This window comes from Sus scrofa, chromosome 13 (assembly GCF_054392235.1).
Source record: "Sus scrofa isolate SSC_HxYL_T2T_F1_AM1 chromosome 13, Sscrofa_HxYL_maternal_Yorkshire_Landrace_v2.0, whole genome shotgun sequence".
NCBI lineage: Eukaryota > Metazoa > Chordata > Mammalia > Artiodactyla > Suidae > Sus > Sus scrofa.
Window position 1 is genome coordinate 156,173,638 of NC_139395.1, and position 24,488 is coordinate 156,198,125.

General features: G+C 41.3%; 1 protein-coding gene across 3 annotated transcripts in view; it reads left to right on the top strand.

Moving 5' to 3' along the window:
* The window catches only part of LOC110256420 (uncharacterized), a 256,045-nt gene that overhangs the window by 117,014 nt on the left and 114,543 nt on the right, over nt 1–24,488 (top strand). For 2 of the 3 annotated variants that reach the window (XR_014824801.1, XM_084991176.1), the window contains one exon: nt 17,047–17,124. Coding sequence is in view for 1 of the 3 variants with exons in the window: in XM_084991177.1 (XP_084847303.1) it covers nt 17,116–17,124 (9 nt within the window). In the remaining 2 variants the exon portion in view is untranslated. Of the gene's footprint in view, nt 1–17,046; nt 17,125–24,488 lie in introns of those variants that run through there. The other variant, XM_084991177.1, reaches the window with a different exon arrangement.

Here is a 24,488-nt window from a genome sequence, read left to right on the forward strand (position 1 = left end):
CATTCCTATCCACTTTGTACTTCCTTTTGCCAATTCAGCAAAAAAAAAGACTATTTATAATGTGTGCTGTGTATATGTAAAGTAGAAAAAATAATGTGTGCTATATACATATTGTTCAGAGCATCATGAAGACTACAGATGTAGTATAAGAACATATTCCACCCTACGATATTTTAGAGTCTATTTGGAAATATTAAGTATCCAAAATTATAGGCATTCCCATTGTGGCTCAGCGGAAACAAATCTGACTAGTATCCATGAGGACACAGGTTAAATCCCTTGCCTTCCTCAGTGGGTTAAGGATCTGGTATTGCCATGAGCTGTGGTGTAGGTTGTAGACACAGCTCGGATCCCATGTTGCTGTGGCTCTGGCGTAGGCTGGCAGCAGTAGCTCTGATTCAACACTGGGAACCTCTGTGTGCCAAGGGTGTGGCCCCAAAAAGACAAAAAGAAAAAAAAAGAAAAGAAAAAAAAGGAAAAAGAAACAAAATTATAAACAAGAACAATAACGAAGAGGTCTAATTAAGTACCATTCTACCTGGTGATGGAATATTTAGGTTGGAGTCCTGGCTGTGTGACCTTTTATGTTCTAGTCTTCCATCTGGGAAGATCATGTTTTTTTGTCCTGAGGAATATTTTGGGAAAGGACATAAGGCATTGGTTAATGTATTAGTTAGGATAAATGAAAGAAAACCCAATTCAAACTAGCTTAAGAAAAAAAAGAAATGTGTTGTTTTTCTTAACTGAAAAGACAGAGAATTGCCCTTCACATGTGGTTTGATCGAGGGGCTCATAAAGTGCCATCTGGATCCAGTTGTCATCCTTCCCTCAACCCTCCTCTCCTTCAGAGCTGGTTGCAATATCAGGTTCCATATGATAGTTGTTAGAGGCACCAGAACTTTGTGCGATTTAAGTCCAGTGGAAAAGAGATCACTTTTTTTTTTTTTTTTTTAAACAACAGACTAAACCAAATTTAAGTGTGTCTTATGAGTCCTGATTGGGTTATTCCTCCATCCCAAGGGCATGTGATACTCAATAGGACAGATCAGGGTCAGATCACTCAGGATGGAGTCAACTCTTCTTGGAGCACATGGCTTGAGAGAAAAAGAGGGTCTAGTTACCCGGATGAAATGTTGTATATGATTATTTAAAAAGGAGTTGATGGAATCTGGCAGCTAAAGCAGCAGAGAGAGGGAGGGAGTTAATATTTGGATGGATGTTATAACCAGATAGAGCTGTGTCACATTTTGGGCAAAAGTTTCAGACTTTGTGAGACTCAGTGTTCCCACCTCTAATGGTGCCTGCCAGTAGGATTGCATGGAGAACCAGGAGCCCTAATGAATGGAGAAGTGCTTTGTAAATCAGAAATCATTATGAAAACATAAGGTGTCTATATGTTATGTGGACAGGTGCAAACACAGAGGAAAATTAAGGGATGTGGTGGACTTTGGACATGCTAAATAAATGTTTTTAGGTGTGTTCCCTGGGAGTCACTAAAAACTTTCTCTGTAAAGGTCAATGCTATGTTTGTCACATGACTGATGTTCCTAAACTTTGACTTGTTCTCCCTTCCAGAATCTTTATGCATGCTCTGCCCTCTCTCTCTCCCCTGCCCAGAATTTTATCCTCATGAATATAGACTCTAAGCAAACATTAGGGATCTAGATAATCTTTAGTAATTGCCCTGGTTTCTCCAAACACCTTGGAATAGATGAAGGACAGGAAGGGAATGGAAAGAGATTTGTAGGCTCTAGGTTTCCAAATTCTTTATTCTCTTTTATTTTTTGCTGAAGTTGAAAATGCTGATGTATCCTGTGTTGTTTCACAAAAAGAGGCTGTTGCTCCTTCCTTTACTTTGCTTTCTCACCACCACCTTTTCTTTATATTCTCTGGGTTGTAAAGTATTACTACGTGGCTGAAACTGAATTATCTGGTTGGCAGTCCCTAATGAGCAGGAAATCAGGTTATTCCTTTGAACAGGTTTCATAGAAAACAAGCCTGTGAGCCAGCTACTTCAGACCCTGAACCTAGATAAATTGGATATATTTTCTTTTCTGTCTTCAAACATAAGACCAAATTTGGGATGATTCCATTGAACCAATATCTATTCTCTTTAGGCAGTTTATATTTTGTATGACTCTCTAGCTCTGCCAGTGACTTTTATGATACTGTTTTCCCATAACCTGCAGTGATGCTTCTTTCATTTTTTTATCATCTGTCTTCTGATATTTGTAACTGTCTCTCCTTTGTTATCCACGTAGGCTTGTTATACCAGTGGGAAAGGAAAGGGTTACATCTTTTCTGTTCAAGAGTTAAGAGAAGATAAAACAGTTAATTTGGGCTGCTTTAAGTAGTAAATTGGTTTCAATTGCAGGAGGAGTTTGCAGGCTGATTTTGGGCTCCTGGCATGGAATACAAACAAAGTAATCTAATTCTTCACAATTAAAACAACATATGAGTTTTAAAAAGTTGCAAACTTTGTTTTTAACCTTGTTTTTCATAGGGCTAAATACTTGGTCATATTAGTGATATATTGCTAGAACCCACCAACTCACAAGCCGCTAATCCTCATTGGTACTGCAAAGACTGAGTGTGGCATCTCACTTATGGCTGATAGAGTTATATTGTTGACCTGTGGGTCTTATCATTGAGGTCAAAATCAAAGTGTAGTCAAGCGTCATTTGACAGCTGACACAGTGGTTTGAATCATAAGGGCTGACAAATTGAAGCAATAATTATTTTGCATTTTTTTTTTTTTAATCCTAAACCCTCCACTTGCCTAGTACCTAAGAGGCTGACCTGTTTGCTTATGCCTACCTTTTCCTTATGGAATTCTGAAAACCCCTTAGTAGACTATGGTCCCTTAAAGAGAAGGAGGAACCTAGGGACTCTACTGCCAATCCACCACCTAGACCGTGGGCTAGGAAGCTATATTCTCTGAGTTCAAATCCTGGCTCTGCCACTTACTCACTGGAGGGCTTTGGACTAGTTACTTAACCTATGTTTCAGTGTCTTCATTTATAAAATAGGGATAATAATACTTCCTATGATACGAAGTTGTTAGGATTAAAAAAGTACATTGCATATAAAATGCTTGGAAACTAGCACATAGGAAGAACTCAGATGTTAGTTTCATATTCATTGGCATTACTTATGATTTTTATTATTGATTCAAGATTAGAAGATACCCTGTGACTCCAAATGGGATGTACTTTTTACCTTCCAAGCCTTAGTCGTCTTTTCTCTTCTCATCTTCTTAGTAGAAGCGCTTTCATGTGATATGCTTCAGTTTAGTGCATGGATGTGAACACACGCACATGTATGTACACACGCACATGCATGTGCATGCTGTTTTGACAGGTAAATTTTGATTGTAAGAAGTAGAAACTCATTCAAGCTAGCCTAAGAAAAGAAATTCCTTTTGAATTTGTTCATAGCAAGCATTCAAGGATAAAGGCTGTAAGAGCACTGAATCTAGAATGTCACACCGCAGGATGGAGCTATCCCCTTTGTCTCTCATTTAACTGGATTCTTTCTATTTCCTGTTTCATGGTTTTAATACTCTATAGCCATTAAAAATCTGTGCCTGGGTTCACTCTGGGTTGGTTCCTCTTGAGTCTGGCATCTGCTGGTTTAGGTATCAGTATCTTAGGAAAAGGTAAGCAGTCTGTAGAAATATCAGTTGGGAAAGGTTCTCTTAGGTGAGTTTCCAGATGAGCAGGACACAACTGCCCCATTAGTATAACTGACAATCAGTCAAGCTTCACTGAAAGTTTTCTACCTCATAGAATTGTTGGTTATTGTTAGTTATTAAAAGAGCACATAGATATAAAATTTTTAGAACATAGCGCATAGTAAGAGCTCACAGCCACCGACTTTCTTTGTGTTTTGGGCAAATTATTTCCCTCTTCCAGTTCTCAGTTCCATTATCTGCAAATGAGGGTCTTAGACAAGGTCCTTTCTTGTTCTGCCATAGAACATGGTCCCACCTAAAGATCAGTTGAGGGACCAAGTGACCAGGGATTTCCATTTCTTCTTTATCTTATTCAGCTTCCAGGAGTAGGTTTCATTGCTGAGCTGCTCATTAAGTTTCTTCCTTTTACTGGTGTGAATAATTAATTGCCACTATCATTTAGACTCCTAGCAACAAAGTTCTGTCCCATATCTCCTGTGGTGCAGCTTGTACTTCCTGGGCAGATGAAGAACTAACTGTGTGAGAAATCTGTTAGCAATTAGCATGGCCAACTGGACTTTCTCAGGAGGATACACAGCATCCCCCTCCAAGAACAAGGATTCTGTTCCCCACACCAAAGAGAACCATCTGATGTGCTCAGTATTTAATAAAAGAACCAAAGCTCTAATGAGGTGGAGACATTATACATGGACAGTTTTTTTCCTGAGGGGTTAGTGGGGCAAGCCACCTCCTGAGATCGCGTCAGCTGTGGTATTATGATTTAAACAAAGGCCTTGCCTCCTCCAGCAGAAGACAATTCACAGCTCATTTTTCACCTGTTTGGCAAAGCCTAATATCTGCTCACTCCTCTTGTCTCAGTTCTAGAATGTGGGCATGAAAGAGGCAGCAGGAACCATTAGCCCTTTTCTGTGGTGGTTATCCTCTACATGTGAACTTGGTAATTGTCTCTCAGTAGGGAGTTCACCCTCCATGGTGGAAATTCCATGTGGGTCAGCCAGCACAGAAAGATTAGGTTGGCAAAAGACTTCACAATTCTAGATGTGTTCTGGAGATGGGGAGAACATTGGAATGGCCGTGACTGTTCACATGGTATGGATCAGCTGGACTGCACCTTGGTCCCTTGGTCTCTCTTCTTATAGGGGATGCTGGGATCTCCAGGATCCTATTGCCTGCCAGTGTCTCTCTGTCAGCGTATCTGCCAAATACAGATAACATGCTGACTCTGGAAGATGAAACTTCTGGAGATGCTGAGGAGAGATCACATATGTGGCCCTTCCTCTTCTTCCTCTTGGTCTTATTCCATGTTCTTCTGTTCTCCTGCCCTGTCCAGTTTTCTCTGTTGCCCTCATCTTCTTTCTTTCCTGCTTTTTACCTTTTACCCAATCATCAAAGCCTCAGGACATGCTTTCCTGTTGTGGTAGTGATTGCCAATACAGGAAACCATGCAGTATTTTATTGAGGGTTATTCTAAAGAGTTGATCCTCTTGACACCAGGAATGGTGGGTGTGAAGAAAAGAATATTTTTTCAGCAAGTTTGAGGATCACCTTTCTATGACTGACAGCTTCTGTCTAAGTCTTGATGACTTTATATGAAATACTTCACACCAGTAATAGGGGTGGTAATGAGGCATACTTATGTGTATGCGGTGGTGGGGGAGGGAGGGTAGTTTGTGGAGAGTAGGGCTGGAGGGGGGAGTAGGGAGGAAAGGTTGCTTATAAGCCTAGGAATTACTTAAGATAATAAACCTCTGATATTGAAAGTTTGGGATTGAAAAGGGAATAATAAAATAGTAATCAGAAATGTGCTAAAATGAATTTGATGCAAATGAGATGCAGAGAGTGCCCTGGATGTGTTGGAAGAGGATGTCAGATAATTGGAAAGCGTACATTCTGGCCTACGCATGGCCAGTGCCAATCTCTTCAAGAATTCTCTGGAGCCTCTCACTGCTAAACCGTTTTAAGCTGAACGGGGACTTTTTTTTTTTTTTTTTTTTTTTTCCTTCCTGTCAGTTAGAGAGTTGTGAAATTTTATCTATTTTGGTGTTTGTTCTATTGGGAAATGGACAAGTTCTGGAGAGGAGTCAGGAACAAGCGTTGGCAGACATTCCATGCTCGTTCTGAGTTCAGCCAAGTCACCTAAATCCAGCAACTGCCTGGCATGAGAGAGGACTTGGTGGTTTATGTCATAGGGAGAAGGAAGAATGTCTAACAAAGACCAAATGCAGGGTGCCATTCACCCTGACCCCTGACCTTTGCTCTGTGGGTGAGCATCTTCCTGTGGCCCTGAGGAAGAGGAGCAGCTAATCAGACAGGACCAGATTTCCAGACTGCCTCTAGCAGTTGGCGGGGCTCAACGTCAGGCAGCTGTGTCCTGTGTTCTGTCTTCCACAACCTCCGAAACAAAACTGATTGCTAAGTTGAGTTTGAGTCTTTCCTGGGGCATTTCCTTCTCTCTTTGTCTCTGCACATGTGCCATCAAAGCAAGATCATCCATGTGTCCAGGAGAAGACAGTAAATACTTACTTTGCCTCATCTTCTTTCTTTGAGATACAGGCCTCAAGGTCCAGCCCTGTTTTTTCCAGAAAGCTACTTGGTCTTGCATTGCAGTGCCAGGCTCTGGCCATTACCATGCTTCCCATCTGTCTGCAATTCCTTAGGCTCCTTTGAACCTTCCCAAGGGCTGGGGGGTACAGGTGCCTGGCAAAGTAGGATTTAACAGAGCCCTCTTATTCTTCCTGTAGGCCTGGCAAAATCACAATCCTGCTCTTATCACCAAAGGGCAGAAATGTTGCCAAATTGTCCCTCTCTAAGAGGATTAAGTTATTCTAATCTGAAACCAGAGAAATTGAAGTCTGATTAGATATGATAATATGCTGTGCTAATGTTTATCTGGGCAGAGCTAGTAAGCCAGGGTGGTGAAGCTATGGGAACAGATTTATGAGGGGAACAAAAAAGGGATTTGAGACTCAGAGGAAAGCTTGGGGTGCTTGCTGGGATGCTTGTGAGCCAAGAGGATAGAAAGCCCAATATGGGGAGATTTTATGGGCAGAGTCCAGGGCAGCTGTTGAGTCATGATTTGTTTGTAGACATAAATGGAAGGCAAATTGTATCTTAGAAAAAAGAATGTTCTTTTCTGGTGGCCAGAGGATGTGGGTCCCAAAGCAGAGGCTAGAAGAAAGAAGACATAAGGAGGAAAACTGGAAAAGAAGAACTGTTTGAATGTCCAAATCTTTTTTAAAACAGGATATCCTCCTACCAAAAATGATGTGTCTTGGGTGCATAATCTTTAGGGTGTGATTTGTTACTGTGCATGTGGTGGGAGGGGTATATTATCCAGAGTAGGGGTGCAGCTTGCTGGGATGAAGGGTGGCGAGCCCGGGAGCATGGTGTTTGAGAGAGAACGGCTTATGCACTTGCTGAAGATTTGGCAAGTAACTCAAAAATACAACCCCTGAGTGGTGGAAAGAATCTGAAATGATTTCTGGATTCAAAGTTTGACTATGCCAGTACTTAACACCATGACCCAAGGGATGCTTCATTCCCTTTCTGGGCTTTGATTCCTTCTCTGCAGAGGAGGAGCTGGTCATGTGACTGCTTAAGCCAGCCTCCGCTCTGACTTCCTGTGTTCCTGCAACTTGTTTGAGTATTCTTCTGGGCTGTGCTTTATCACAGGGATCCTGTTCTTCACCAAGCACACTGCAGGCGCGCTGCTGTTTCTGTGGTCAGCTTAGACGCATCCCTGCCCCATTATGAACAGCAACAACTACCCCCACCTCCCTGCTATGATCCCATGATTTTGATTCTTCAGAACCACATTTCTTAGATTCCCTTCTTGGCAGGTTCTGTGGTGCCTTTGCTGATGAGAGGTACTTGTATAAGGTTTGAAGCGAGAGGGAAAGAAAAGTGAGTTACTAAGGCAGCTAAGGGCATGGTATTGGCCTCAGCAGATTGCAGATACAGGGCATGTCAGTGGTTTCAGGGCATTTTCTTGAGAGAATACCTTTTTTTTTTTTTTTTTTTTTTTTGGTCATGCCCACAGCATGCAGAAGTTCCCAGGCCAGGGATCCAACCCACACCACAGCAGTGACCTGAGCCACAGCAGTGACAATGACAGATCCTTAACCATTGGGACACCATGGAACTCAGAGAATCACCTCTTTGATGCTGTAGGCAGCTGAGATCTTTAGCAGTAGCTTCCCTGTGCTTCTTACACTTCTGCATTGTCTGAAAGCCAGTACCAATCCCCTTGACCTTCGAATCATCTCTAGCCCTGACAACAATTGTGTAAGCCTGCAATTCTCTATATTAAATCTCTTCCCCCTTGACTGGTTTCTGATTTCTTGACTGGATTAGTCAGGGTTCTCCACAGATATGGAACCAAGAGGATGTGTATGTGTATAGAAGGAGCGAAAATCTTATTAGAAGGAATTGGCTCATGCAGTTGTGGAGGCTGGTGAATCCAAATTCTGCTTTGTGCGCTGGCAGACTGGGGAAGTTCCAGTCTAAAGGGAGCCTTAAGACCCAGGAGAGTATTGGTGCAGACTAAGTCTGAAGGCAGTCTTCTGGAGATTTGACTCTCACGTAGGGAGGCTGGGACTTTCTGTTTTATTCAGGCTTTCAACCAACTAGATAAGGGTCCACCCACATAAAGGGAGGGCAGTCTGTTTACTTAGAGTTCACCACTTTAAATTTTAATCTCATCAGAAACATCCTACAATTTAACACCTAAAATGAACCCTCACACTGACTAAAGCCTATTTGATAAAGCTTTAGGATCCAGTAAACAGAGTTTCAAATGTGGAGTGTAGGATTTGTTATCTGATTTATTTAGACTTAAATGAGGAATGACGAGGGAACATTGGAATGCTGGTAGTCCATGGCATGTGGTGATAAACACTTAGTTAAATTTTCCTTTGTATTTTCCATAATTAAAAGTCTATTGACTATAATGCTTCAGGAAACAAAACAGCTATTGTAATAGGATGTTATGGAGGAAATAAGTTGTAGGACTATGGGATAAATGGTTATTAGTGCATAGGGGAATTAGTGAAGGCATGGTGTACCTAGAATTAGAATGGGACATTTGAATGGAGTCTGTTGAACATTTGGATTTTGAACCTCAAATCATCTTCAATTCCCTTGTCAGGAGAAGTCGTTCCTCAGTCTGTCTACAAGGTGTTTTGTCTCCTCATTTAAAGATATTCTGCTATAAAATGATCTAAGGCACTTAGGAGAAGCTGACTATCTTTAAGTCTTACCCCCACTCTCTCTCATTGTCCATAGATCCAAACTAATATTGGGTCTCAGCAGCCTCCAGGGATAAATGGAAACAATCCAACCTTGAAGGAGATAGCATATTCACCAAAAGAAGATTTACCAATAGGTTTTTTTTTTCTTCATATTTTTAGGACCACATCCTCGGCATATGGAGGTTCCCAGGCCAGGGGTCGAATGGGAGCTGTAGCCACTGACCTACACCAGAGTCACAGCAACTCGGGATCTGAGCCACGTCTATGACCTACACCACAGCTCACGGCAACACCGGATCCTTAACCCACTGAGCGAGACCAGGGATCAGACCCACATCCTTGTGGATACTAGTTGGGTTCATTAACTGCCGAGCCGTGACGGGAACTCCTACCAATATGTTCTTAAAATTTATATACCAAGGAAGAAATAATGTAGCATTGATTTTGGACTGAATTTATCAAAATGCATTTGAAGTTTTATCTCAGACTACTGAAACTGACTCTAACAATTGCTTACCTGAACATAAATGTAAACTTAATTGTGGCTTGTAGTAACTGAAGTTGAGATGTTAGACTTTCTAGGGTAAAATGCAGAGGGACAAATCTAAAGGTTTGGCAAGGCAGAACTGTCAGACTAGGTTTACCATACATGACTCCCTTGCTTAACATTCATCAGAAAGGCCTAGATAACAAATTATTTTTTTTTACTAAAGCATGGGGAAAGACATTAGTGAGGGGAACATAGGTGTCTTTGAAAAATTCTTTAGTTGTTCTCTACAGACTAAGAATTGTACTGGGAAAAGCCATGATTGCAATGAACTCCCTTAAATAAATGGGGATTTGGCATCCTGGATTGACAGAGGACAGATGATCATGCTTAACTACCCAAGGAAAGGGATTCATGGTTATGGTAATGAGCAGCATGGCCAAAGCAATGATCAGAATGATTTCACAGGCAGAGATTTGAGAGAATAGGTCAATGATCTTGGTATCCTTGGGACTGACATAGGTGGGAAGCCTCCTAGAGTCTTATCTGATCTGAATAACTGAGAAATCATTGTCTAGTGAATAGAAAGCCTTGATCTATTTCATAAAAATGGTGATGAAAGTTCTAGCACACACTTTCCAGTCTGTGTGAAAGTTGGAGAGTTCACAGACCCAACGATGCTTGAATAAAGAAGGGAAGTTTCTCCCCTTGAGGAGGAGCCCTACACTATTCTGCAAACTATAAGTAGTCCTTCTGGCCTCCTCCCAAGGGCTCATGCAGCCATTTCCCCAAAACTCTGTGCTCTTGAGAAGTGAGAAAACCCGTCTTTTTTAGGTCATTCCTAAATGTTAGCTCTCAACTGAAGCTACTCCTGGGGATCCAGTATACTTCTGTGGTCCATCAGTCAGAGGAAGGATTTTTGGCTTTAGTTAATCTCATGGTGAGTACAGTGCATCTACCACACCACCCTGTAGTTATTTCTCTAGTTCCTGAATTCATAGCTGGAAAACACAGTTGGCCACAGGAAAACCCCTGCTTTGGCTACCTAACTTGTAGACTTAGGGCAATCATTATAGGAAGAGCCAAAGAGGATCCCATGGAATTGTCTCTCCTACACGAATAGTAAACCAAACACTATCTTCCTTTGGAAAATTAATTACAAAATTAGTGCCACCAGAAAACATTGAAAGATGCAAAAGTGTGGTTTTGTCATCAGCATCTAACATGTATATTTATTCTATACAGAAAACAAGTAGATCTTGAGGAAGAACAATAGAACCTTTTAAACCTTATCGGGTTTGGTAACTCCATTTTTAGCTAAAGTATTAGATATGGTCTCTTTCCAAGAGCAGATATCTTCATTCTGTTTATGGCTTTGGCCTTGTACTTTTTGGTATTCATAACCATCTTGTCTCTAGGACCTCCTATGTAGCCATTTATCTTGCAGTTGTTTTTCTCTTTGTTGAATGGCACGGACTACCAGAGGCTGTTTCTTTCACCTAACAGGGACAGCAGTATGCTTCAGTCATTTACCCTACATCAGTGCCAATTCTCAGACTCTGTCCTGTTGGGTCTGTAGGAACCTTGATCATCTTACTAACCCGTAGGCCATCATACTGGACTTCTACACTGTTTCATCCTACCAATTGCCCTGGTGAATAGCAATTTTCTAGATGTATTCATCAGCACATTGTGTACGAAGGTGGCAATATTCCCCATGAATAGTCAGGGCTCATCACTTTAGGGAAGTTCATAGGAATTTATCATTCTGGGCTGCTGAGGTGTCCCTTCTGAAGTGTGAGAGGTGGGTTCTTGCATTTTTCATTTCTGGTCCCAACAGAGAAGTGCAGCATTAGTCAGCTTCTCTGAATAGCATATTTCAATGTGATGCTTTGATTCATTTATCAAATAACCTGTAAGACTCTTGGTTTTGAGTGGAGCCCAGTAAGAGAAGGCTGTGCAGCACTTACATGCTGTAGGGCAAGGTGCTCTATTCTTGAGCCTTATTAAGTCAGATCTAGTGAGATTTCTGGAACAGAGAGGGATGTTTTCTGGAACCTCAGGAAAACTCTGATTAGAGAATCGCAGTACAGACCCTTAGGATTATAAAGTCAAGTAATACCCTGTGTAAAGCAATTCTATGATTGCTTCCAAGACTGAATTGATGACCATTGGACAGCGTGTGGCCATGTAACCTAGTCTACATAGCATCTGTTGAGTGGCAGCTGGTTAATGAAGCCATGAAGTTGAGCATGTGCTGTAGCATTCCGTAATCAAGTGGAAATAGTATAGGTGAGATGGGATTTGAGTAAGTCCTAGAGGCAGGAGTAAGTTGCTTGAGCACGTGGTTTGGACTCTTACGGAATCTGCTTCTTCTCTATTGCTGCCTCCTCCTCATCCCATACCTGTGGACTCAAGAGAAGCTGCTTATGATAATTTGACCAGAGAAGGAAGATCTGGGGCCTTTATAGATGATGCTATGTGATGTTTTCCCCCAGACATGGAATGTGTTGCTAATACATTGCAGGGGTGGCCCTAGAGGACAGTAGGGAAGCTAAAACCTTCCTATGGGAAGGACTTTCAGAGATAGCCAGAGGTATAGATCCATATTAGGCAATGGCTTGGCTGGATGATGGGATTTGGGGATATCAAGATTAGAGGCTTGGAGACAGGGAGCTCTGAGGAAGAGGTATGTGGATGGACTTTTGGAATGGGCATATAGTTAAGGATAATTATTACTCATGCAATTGATCAACAAAGAGCACCTGCTCCAGAGAAGACTCAGTAATCACAGGGACTGGACAACTTGATTTATGATGGCTGTTGGCTTCCTCCCCAGCTACTCCACAACTTGCTCATCAACAAAGTGGTCATATTAGGAAAAAAAGAGTATACATATGCATGATTGGGTGGCTTTGTTGTTCAGCAGAAATTGGCACAACATTGTAAATCAACTATACTTTATTAAAAAATAAAAACAAACTAATAAACAAAACAAAGTGGCCATGTTAATAGGGATGGATGTTATTCATGAGCTCAGGAACATGGATTTTTCCTCACCAAGACTGCCTCTGGCTGCAGCTGCTGAGTGCCCAATATGTTGACATGTCAATGGCAGAGCCCAAAGCTGAGCTCCCAACATGGCAAATTCCCCAGGAGGACCAGCCAGCCACCTGGTGGCAAGTTGATTACACTGGACTCTTTCCATCATTGAGGGGGCAGCAGTTCTTTTATCTCCCTAGAATAGATGCATAATATGGATATGGGTCTGCCTTCTCTGTCAGCAACGTTTCTGCCAGCACCACCATCTGTGGACTTAACTGAATGCATTATTCACTGTCTTGGTATCACACACAATATTTTTATTCTGACCAAGGAATTTTATTTTGTAGCCAAAATAATAAATAAAAAGTGAGAGAAAGAGTCACACTCATGGGATTGACTGGTCTTATCATGTTCTTCATTCACTCTGAAGCAAGATACAGTAAATACTCCAAAACAGAAACCCATATATGGTATCATTTATCCCATTGCCAGAATGTATGGGTCTAGAAAACCCTCAGTTCACAACTTTGGACTCTGATGATTTATAAGTGTTGATTCCCAAAGGAAAGAATCCTTTTCACCAGGGGACACAGCATTAATTATCATTGGAAGCTGATGCAACAATCTGACCATTTAGGGCTCCTTCCATCACTGTACTAAGAGACAAAGGAGGGAGTCAGTGTATGACTGGTGATTCATTCTGATTATGAAAGGATTTGGGATTGCTATTGCATAAAAGAGGTAAGGCAGAGTGTCTGGAGCCTAGGGGATTTACTGAGGTATATTCCATATTTGACTGGTAGAATTTAGTGGAAGTCTGTAGCAACCCAATGTGGGGACCTTCTGGAATGAAGATTTGGTTATCTCAGTAGATAAATAGGTGTGGCTGGCTTAGGTCCTGATTGATTATAAAGGGAACATGGAATGGGTGGCAGAAGAAGGAAGTTCATGGCCTTGTGAACACTTCTGAAAATGAGGACTGTGCTAGTCATGTTTTATTTATTTATTTATTTATTGTTTGAGATACATGTTTGAGATAAAGATATAGATAGCTCATATATCAATTTCTTCTTTTTATTCTCTCTCTTTTCCATACATTTTATATAAGGTGTGTTAGTTGTTATTAACCTTATAATTTAATCTTTAGTGTCTATCAAAGAATTATGACCAAACTAGAAGAGGAATTAACACTACTCAGAGATGGCTATGGCTCCTCAAGGGAACTCTGAGTCTTCATTTTTGCAGGAGAGGACAAGTGCATCTATATTTGCTTGAGAGATAGATGCCTCATATTTGGTGAACACATGAGGTAGATTAGAAGATAAACATGATTCAAAAGAGTTTCATGGACTTGAGAAAAGAAGTAGGTTATACTGGGTAATTACTACCAATCATCACCAGCCTTCCCCCTCATACAATCACGGGAAAGAAGACTGAGAACTACATTTCCCAGCACCCTATCAGCATAACTCCAGGCTGTATTCAGCCTGTGAGAAGCATGCCTGGGAAATTCAGAAGCGGAAGGGAAGAAGCAGCCTTTGTTCTCTAGCTGCAGCTGTGAGCGGGTGTATTGCCGAGGTTGGTACAACATCGTGTTTAGCCAGTGCTCTTCTTGCTGCAGACAGCTGTGGTCTCTGCTCACAGCTTCCCTGTGAGTCATGCACTTCTGGATTTTCCAAAAGACAGCAGTGGCCTCCTTGACCTTTACCCTTTCAGTCCTAATGAAAATTGTGTATGTCTCTAATTCATTTGTGAAATCCCTTCCTGTTTATAATACCTTGAGGGGCTTCTGTTTTCCTAAGCCTTTCGTACTAAACTCAAAGCTCTCATCCTTCCCAGAAAATCCTGAATCCAGGTTTCCCACTTAGGAAAGGTGGGTAAGGCAAGGCTATCTCCAAACTGTTTTCACTAAATGAAATCATTTTTGAAGATTCTAAAGTTAACCACTTCAGAAATGTCTAAAATTAGGAGTTCCCATCGTGGCACAGCAGAAATGAATCTGATTAGGAACCGTGAGGTGGTAGGTTCGATTCCTGGCCTCGCTCAGTGGGTTAAGGATCCAGTGTCGCTGTGAGGTTGCAGACGAGGCTTAGATCCAGCGTTGCTGTGGCTGTGGTGTAGGCCAGCACCTGTAGCTTCAATTAGACCCTTAGCCTGGGAACCTCCTTATGTCGCAGATGCAGCCCTAAAAAGACAAAAGGCAAAAGACAAAAAAAAAAAAAAAAAAAAAAAAAATGTCTAAAATTAGAAACAACCAGTGTTCCTCATTGGACTTCCTTTTTTCTTAGGTCCATGGTTCCTTGGAGTGTCTTGGTTTAGTGGTAGGGATTTGGAATCTTTAAGTGTACCAACCACTATCTGTAGAATAAATTTTAAAAAATAGGGAGATCGTTCAGTTATATTCTTTCTCTTTCCATCTCTCTCTCTCTTTTTTTTTCCTCTCTCTTTTACTCCCACCCCAGCATAAACACAAAATTTTCAATTTGTTTTATTGGTTAATAACATAAAAAAACTTGTTTTAAAGCATTGTTGACATTATTGTAATTATTGTCATTGATTTTTTACTCAGTAAGTAAATATAAAAAAATGCTCATTCTAAAGTACAGATCTTTAAAAATCTTTTGACTTTAAAATTTTTTTCCCCATACTAAGATGATTGGGATCTTCTTCCCTTAAGTACAAAATATCCCAGTGTTTTCGCTTCTATCCTTGAGCCTGGGATGGAATGTGCATCTCATTTAATAGACAGAAAGCTGGGGATTGTGTTGTATTTCTTCCTTCTTGCTGACTCTGAAATCTTACATAAGTCATTTTTTTCTCCCAGGGACTCAGTAACCTCTTCTGTACAGTAGGAATGAAAATAGTTGTTAGAAGTAGTAATGTGAAATAAGTATTTTTAAAAATCAGGGCATTCCCATTGTGGCTCAGTGGTAACAAACCCAACTAGTATCCATGAGGAGGCAGGTTCAATCCCTGGCCTTGCTCAGTGGGTTAAGGATCCCATGTTGCTGTGAGCTGTGGTATAGGTCACAGACAGGCTCAGATCCTGTGTTGCTGTGGCTGTGGCATAGGCCGGCAGCTGCAGCTCAGATTCAACCCCTAGCCTGGGAGCTTCCTTATGCTGCAAGTGTAGCCCTAAAAAAAAGAAAAAAAAAATCGGGTAATATAAGTAAGTGTTACCCTATGGTCAACTAGAAGAGTTGTGAGCCCTTCATGTACCTAAAGTAAGCACTTATCTTTTCTCATTGACCCAAGCTTACCTTTAGCCCACCACCATACCAAGAAAATAAATGTAGCTTTGGCAAAGCTTGTTTACTCCTGATTTATTTTGTGGTAAGATTTTTTTTTTTGGTACTGATTGCTTATCCCTTCCCTGTTGTATTAAAGTTATTTTGCTTATACTCCAAGCTAACACAGAGGAAAAATTTATCACATGGGTATAGGGAACATCTCCGGGATCCCAACCAAGGTCAGGGAAGTAGTTAGACTTTAACTAGAAACTAGAACTAAAAGTGGAATATTTGTCTCTTTATAAGAGTCTCCTCATTTTTCTCTCTCAGACCTGCTTCTCTGACCCACATGATGGAATATGATTCATCACAGCTCCTCAGTGTACATGTTACTTTTCTAGCAACTGATCTGGAAAGCACTAGATTTGCTTGGTCCTTATTCTAAATGCTGAGTTGAGAAAATCTGATAGAATTTTCTTGGGTCAAATGCCTATCTCTGGCCCCCAAAAATGGGGCCAACATGACAGGCTCATGGGGTACAAACAAGGCTGCTAAAATCCCTTTCTAGTGGGTGAACAGCAGAAAAGGTAGCCAGCAGAAGGTGGAGGGAGGCCCCAAAGGTTCTTTATGAACCTCTGAACAGTCAGGCAAAGGTGGAGGCCACAGAACTGTCTGTCTCCTGACAATGCTGAGTCCTGATAACTTATGTGCTAATCTCTGTATTATGACCTTGAACATTCATTTATCTGTTTATGTGTTTACTGAGAGCTTGCCAAGTGTCAGGCACTGTGCTGGACAGTGGGATCCTGTAATGAGCTGGATGTATAGAAACCTGTCTCACAGGTTTTGCAGTTTCATTCTCACTCGTTGAATTCTAAGCCTCACATTAAACCTGTGTCTTTGGCATCTTAATTCCCATTTTATAAATAAAGATGCAGAGAAGTCAGCTTTCTGACACAAGCTCAGAGCGCTTTTCTGTCATCCATTCCATCATGATATTTTGTGTACCAACTTTCGATATACTGATTGGAAATCATTTTGTCACTGTATCACATCGATTCTCCTAGGCAATTCTTTTCAGAATTATTTCAATTACTGAATATGTTTGAAATGAATTAAAGTATACTTAAAAAAATATCCCATATTGGGCTGGGCCTTCTCCCAAGTTATTTTAAATTAGTAAGGTCACTCTTAACACAACCAACTGTATTAATAAATGCATGAACATTTCTTGTACATCTATCATGTCCAACAAACTCTAAGCTAAAATCAGATTTTAATATTTTATAGATGGGATAGGGTTTTAGCTTCTAATTACTCATTTGCTATGTTCTCTTGTAGCTGGAGAGAGATGGCGTCTGTTATCGTGCTCAGTTGTTAAGAGAGAGGAAGAAGGCAAAAATAACGCTGATGCTGTGGGTGAGTTGGGAGTCCATGTAGGTTGTTCCAGACACTATTATTTATTTCCTCTTTCTGCATTGTCTCATTATCCCCGGTGAGGGATAATCATCTCAATTTTACGAATGGGGAAACTATGGTTCAGAAAGGTTAAGACACTTGGTCAAGATCAAGGAATCATACCTTGTAGCCAGATGTTTTTCACGATGAAGTTCACACTTTCTCTACCATCCAGTCTTGGTTGTAAGATCTGCAGCTTTAGGGCATCCCGAATGGGAGGCAAAATTCCAGCAGCCAAGCCAAGAATTTGTGAAAAGCTTCCGTCTGGTCCAGAATTGCCCCAGTTCTGTTTCAGACTAGTTCTATAGTGGACACCTATTTATTTGAAGAGTTTCTGGACTGACTAAACTCCCCAACAGAGCGTTAGGACACTCTTAGAACTAGAACTAGAAAAGCAGAAAACAGGAAAGACAAATGGAATGAAGGCTCAGGAACCAGAGCAGTGCTGAGGACCCACTGCCCAGAGCTGGGCCCACACTCCCAGTCTCCACTCCACTCTTGGTGGTTCACTTCTCTGCAACCTCATGACCAAAGAAGAAAGGGGGTTGAGCATGAGATGGGGCTTCTCTCTCCAAGCTCCTTTTTTTCAAGTCTTTCAGAAGGCCTCTCGTGGGGCCAGGTCTCATGTCCTCCTTGGCTCATGCACTGCATGGAGCTGGAGAAGGGGGGTTGCAGTGGGGGCTGCTGGCTCATTTGGATGTGTCTGGGGCCAGGGGAGGGGCCTCTTTAGTCAGAGGAAGGGGAGATGGGTGCTGGGAAGGGAAAGCAAATAAGAAAAAGCTGTGGGAGAGCCTTCCAGCTTACAGGGCTTACAGGGACATGCCTCTGGGTCAGGGAGACTAGGATCAACAGGAAGTATTGGCCAGGGCCACCTCTGCAGCGTGCCACACACACACATCCTGTGCCTACCCCCTACCTTAGTGAGCACCTTCCAGATATTTTTTTTCTTTTTGGCGCCACCTGCGGCATATGGAGTTTCCCAGGCTAGGGGTGGATTCAGAGCTGTAGCTGCCAGCCTATACCACAGCCACAGCAACACAGGATCCGAGCCACATCTGTGACCTACACCACAGCTCGCAGTAACTCTGGATCCTTAACCCACTGTGCAAAGTCAGGGATTGAACCCGCATCCTCATGGATACTAGCCGGGTTCCTTCCCACTGAGCCACAAGGGGAACTCCCAGATTTTTAATATAGAGTCAGAGATGAAAACTTCAGTGTTGAATCAGTGCTTCCCTCATCTTGGCTTTACCCCTCCCCCACTCTGTTTTCTCTCTAAAGGCCTCCAAATGTTCTTAAATTATTTTTTAAAAACTACAATTAAAACAAATCTGTTTATCTCTAAAGCTTGTTGGTTCATTATGGATTCAGAGAATAGTTTTCTGATTTATTTTCTCTGTTTGGGCTTCTTCTACCCTGTTAGTGGAATTTGAATCTAATCTTTGTGATCAATTATAATTAATTAGGCAGCATTCTTCCTCAGTAATGGTGGCTATAGAATGGTTATGGCGATCTGTGTGTTTCTCTCACTCTTAGCTGTAAGTAGAGATCTGTTTGTTAGATTGCTGTTAATTAATTGTTTAGTATGTCAAAACAACACAATGGGCTTAAAAATACATTTTGATAGTACTGTTGCTGAATGTGACTTGTGAATATCTGCTGGCACCAAGAAAAATGTGATAAGGATAAGACCTCCTTACAAAGTTGCTGATGTTGGTGTGTAAATCTGTGTCACTTGCTGGGAACGTGTGTGGTTCTGAGACTATATATTTATTTTTAGGACATATATTCACGTGAGTATAACTGATCACTGATGAGGACAAATGTACCATCTGTAATTTATTTCAGATAGATACAAACTGGCAAGTCAAAAAAAACGGCTGTTCTTCAGAGCCCTGGGTGATATTCATAGATAATACAAAAACTTCATTTCAATCAATAGTGTCAGTCTTTTCCCCAATCAAACTTGTAACTGTAGTGCTATAAAGGACCTTGCTGTATGTTTTCCCATAATGTTCAGCTCTGGGAGTGGAGGCGCAAAGAAATAGCTCAAGATCGATGGCAGTGAGGAGAGGTGAGGAAGAAGCTCAGGACCCAGGGAACATGGTTAGAAAGATTATTGAATGACAGAGTAATGGATTTAAAAGTGGATTGTTTCCCCACCTCTACAAAAGAGGAACAAAGGCTGCTCCAGAGTGTCAAGTCAAGGAAGTGGGCCTTAACCCTGGCTGGCTTTGAGCACGTGTTCTCTGAGGACCACGGAGTGGTGTCAAAGTTGTTTTCAAAGCAGCACAAGTCAAGGGGAGGAGAGGGGGTGTGTGCAGGGCCAGGCAGGCCTAGAACCTGAACCTGATGGGGGTGCTTGCCTCATTCTACTTGGAGGCACCTGAGGTGGGAGGCTGCTGGATCATGGGGAGAACAGGGCACATGAGCCTGTCTTATGATGAACCCTACTAATCAATTTGTTAAATGCATAATGCATATATTGTACAGAGGCTCGCAAGGGACACCTCAGTGTATAATCAAAGCATGACATGGGGAGAATCAAACATCCTTCCCATCCTATTCCAGGACCCTCTGATATATATAGCCATCCCTTCTTGCAGTGCAAGGTTGTCTTGTTTTTTACTTACTTGTATTGTTTTGTTTCATTTTAAACTCTTCTGAATATTTCAGCATTAGTTTTATCTCCAATTGCATGATGATAAACACAGTCTCTAGTTCCAAGAATTTCATTCACTACTTAGGGAGTAGGGAGTCATGGTTAAGAGTCTGGGCTCCCGGGCCAAATCACCTTGGCATGAATCAAATTGCCTTGGCTCCAAACTTGTTCAGTGAATACAATTGGACAGAGTAGTTAATACTCTATACTTATTTTCATCTACTTAAACTCATTTTTTATAGGAATACCTTTTGCTTAGTGTTGTTCTGAAGATTTAAAAGAATTTATGTTGTAGTTCCCTTGTGACTCAGTGGGTTAAGGATATGGCATTGTCACTGCTGTGGCTCTGGTTACTTCTGTGGCATTGGTTTGATCCCTGACCTGGGAATTTCCATGTGCCACGGGTATGGCCAAAAATTAAAAAATAAAAGAAGGTATGTTGAGGATTTAGACAAATTTTGGGCATGGAGCCATTACTGTATGTGTCAGCTAGAGAAGCAGTACATCAGAGTGATTGAGAGGCCAGACTCTAATAGGCAGACTATATAGATTGAACTTACAGCTCTGCCACTTGGCTGCTGTGTGGCTTTGGGCCTGTCATCTAACCTTTCTGTGCCTCATTTGTGTCATCTGAAAATGGTAACAATATCTCAGCATCATTGTGATAATTAAAGCCATGAATATATGTAAAGCCCTTAGAATCCTGCCTTGATTAGAATAAGCTGATATGTTATCTATTATCACGATTACTATTAAGTAAATGTGGGATGAATTTCTTAGTTCCAGGGATTGAGTGGCAGATGGCATGACAGTGGTGAAGAGCATGGGTTCTGGAGATGATGGTCCTCTACCTCATCTGAAAAATGAGGATGAGAAATCGTTTTGCCATCTGAAAAATGGGAATGAGGAAAAGAACCAAACTCAGAGGAGAGTGGTGAGGATTTAATGAGACGGGACATGGAGTGTCACTGGCACTTAACTTGGAAAGGAATGCTAGCTAGTTTAATTTATTGCTCTCAATGCTTCAGAGGCTGATACCTGCTTTTCGTGCCCACAAGGTAGTCCTTGGAGTTCTCAGATCCCTCTGGAGCTCACTGTTCCTCAGGGTCCTCCCAAATTCCCACACACCAGAGCACAGCTGTCTCTTCTTTTCCCTCAACGTGGGTCTTCTCCACCCCTCCTCCCGCATATGGCTTTATTCTGTGCCTTGTGTATGACTTTTTGGAACTCTTAATTTTTTTTTTTTTAAATTGGAAAATATCTCGATTGGTCAAAACAATTTAGGGATGCTGGAAGACGTGTAGATTACTAAACAGAATCAAAATAACAATAGCCACTGAGTACTTACTACGTATCAAAACCTGAGGGTATATTCTTTTAAAAATAACCACTTTATGGAGCTATAATTTACATACTATAGAAATCACACTTAGAGTTCCCATTGTGGCTCAGCGGAAACGAATCTGACTAGGAACCTTGAGGTTGCAGGTTTGATTCCTGGCCTCGCTCAGTGGGTTAAGGATCCAGCGTTGCTGTGAACTGTGGTGTAGGTTGCAGAGGTGGCTTGGATCCAGCATTGCTGTGGCTGTGGTGCAGGCCAGCAGCTATAGCTCCGATTCGACTCCTAGACTGTGAACTTCCATATGCCTTGGGTGCGGCCCTGAAAAGACGAAAGACAAAAGACAAAAGACAAAAAAAAGAAAAAAAATATCACCCTTTTGAGGTCTCCAATTCAGTAGATGATAGCATATTCACAGAATTTTGTGATCATCTCCATATCTAATTTTAGAACATTTTCTCACCACTAAATAAACCCTGTACCTTTAGCAATTACTTTCCATTGTCCTCTCCTCCAAGCCATTGGGCTGTTACTGATCAACTTTCTGTCTATGAGGATTTGTCTGCTCTGAACATCAGGTGTAAGTGTGGCCTTTTGTGAATGGCTTTTCTTCACTTAGCATAGTGTTCTCAAGAGTCGTGCATGCTCTAGCAGAAATCAGTACTTCAGTTAGTCCATCCATTTTTTACTGTAGGATACTATCCCCTTGTGTGGATAAAGCACATTTTGTTTATCCATTCATCAGTCGGTGGACATTTGGGTTCCTTCCACTTTTTTTTTTTTTTTTTTTTTTTGTCTTTTTGCTATTTCTTTGGGCCGATCCCGCGGCATATGGAGGTTCCCGGGCTAGGGGTCGAATCGGAGCTGTAGCCACCGGCCTACACCAGAGCCACAGCAACACAGGATCCGAGCCACGTCTGCGACCTACACCACAGCTCATGGCAACGCCGGATCGTTAACCCACTGAGCAAGGGCAGAGACCGAACCCGCAATCTCATGGTTCCTAGTCGGATTGTTAACTACTGCGCCACGGCGGGAACTCCCTCCTTCCACTTTTTGGTCATTATGTGCAATACTGCCACGAACATTTGTGTACATGTTCTGTGTGGACATATGTCTTCATTCCTCTGAGGTATATCCCTAGGAATGGAATTACTGAGTCATATGGCAATTCTCACACATATATATAATCTTTTGAGGAACTCCCAGGAACTCTTTTACCTCTGTCAACTGACTCACTGCTCACAGTGCTCCTATGAGGTGGTTGTTGATTGTCTCATTTTACACATGAGGCATTGAGCGTTTAAGTAACTTGCCAACATTCACAGAGCAAGTGACTGATGGGGCTAGTGTCCAGTCTTTAAAATAGCACTACAAGCCACTTGTGTCTCCAGAGAACTGTTCAGGATTTTGAGAAGTGTGTTCACTATATCAGTTCTAGGGAAAATTTGAGGATGGGGATTTTCATAGGCAAAGGGTATTGGTAGTGGCCAGAATGTACGATAACCTTTCCCCAGGTAAACTTCGATCCTGAGGGGAATTAAACTTGAATGAGGGGTTTTGTAGAAATTAATCCGTGGGATATTAAAATGACCAGCAAAACAGAAATGACTCAATGCCAGCCTTGGCTTGAGAAGTTTAGTATAGCACCTGCATACCAGTTATATATGTTAGAAATCTCTTCTCCCACTTCATTATGTTTGTCTTTTGGTTTTCTTTATGGTGTCTGATGAAAAAAATTTTTTTTAGTTTATTTTTAGAGCATCTTTAGGTTTACAGCGAAATCTGGGGAAAATGTAGACAGTTCCTCTATACCCCTCCCCCCTCCCCCCACAGGCTCTCCCCCAGTGCCACCCCCACTGCAGCTCTCCTCATTTTCCACTGGAGTGTACATTTGTTAGAGTTGATGAATTAACCCAAAATTCATTGTTACATTAGAGTTTTCTCTTGATGTTGTACATTCTATGTATAGTTTTAGAGAAATTTATAATGACAGGCATCTACCATTGTATCATACAGGATATTTTCACTGCCCTAAAAGTCCTCTGTGCTCTGCCTGTTAAAGTTTTAAATTTCAATGTAATCAAATTTGTGTATCATTACTCTAGGGCACAGACTTGGAAGCCAGGCTGCCTATATTCAAATCACAGCACTGCCCTTTGCCAGCTGTGTGCTTTGGGCAAGTTACTTAATGTCTTAGTACATCAGTGACCTCATCTGTGAAATGGGGATAATAATAGTATGTACCACAGTGGACTTTTGAGAGGATTAGATGAGATTATACATAAAGTGCTGATAATAGTGCTTTAATGAGGACAGGATTTTATTATTACATATTTATAGTTTGTACTTTTATTGTCTTATTTAAGAAGCCCTTCTCTAGCCTGTTGTAAAATCATTTTCTTTTTAGTGGTTTCTAATCTGCTGTTTACTTTGTCCTCACGTAGTGGATTTTTTAAGTCTAATTGGTTGTTTTCCTGCTTATGTTTAGCTTCCCCTCTGATCCCCTCCCTCCTCCCTTCCCCTCTTTTCTTCTTCTTCTTCCTTTCCTCCCTTATTTCCTTAGCTTGCTTATAATCATTCAGCAAATCAGCATCATCCTAGAAAAAAGAAGGCCTTATATATGGGTAATGGCTTTAATTATCCTAGCACCAATCCTCTTGCAGATTTTTTATTTGTTGAATTTTCTGTAAATAATGCTCTAACTCCTTTTAGCAAAATAGAGTGCTTTATTCATTATTATATCTGCAGTGAACTAGAGAATTATTATAAGGCAATACACACAAAACAAACTTTCCTTCTGGGTGTGTATAAAAATAAATCGCATTTACAGGAACATAAACTGCATAAGTGAACCCTGTATCCATCGTTAAGCCTTTTGACGGTATTCAGTTCCACAGCCTGGGCCAGGCTTTCATCTCTCTAATCTTTGGACATTCCAAAGTTTCTTAGGCAGATCTGAAGTCTGTTTTTTTAGGATTATTATAAACCTGTTATTTAAAAGTCTTAACCTGTTTTATTCTCAAATCTCTAAATTGGCTCCTAGCAGGGGCTCTACTTTCTTTTCTTCTCTGGGTATCAGGGACGATCATGATGACTGGCCCAATCTGAACTGAAGGGATTGAATTGCAGTCCATGTAGCCCCCAGAAAGACTCTCTTGGTAGAGTTGATTTTATTATTCAGAAAGAATGGACTGACCTGACTTTCTGAAACCATTCAAGTAAATTTAGCTTGGAGCTAACACATGAAGTTCATAGGTCATTCACTCACTAAACTTTTTTCTTTTTTTGTCTTTTTAGGGCCGCACCTGCAGCATATGGAGA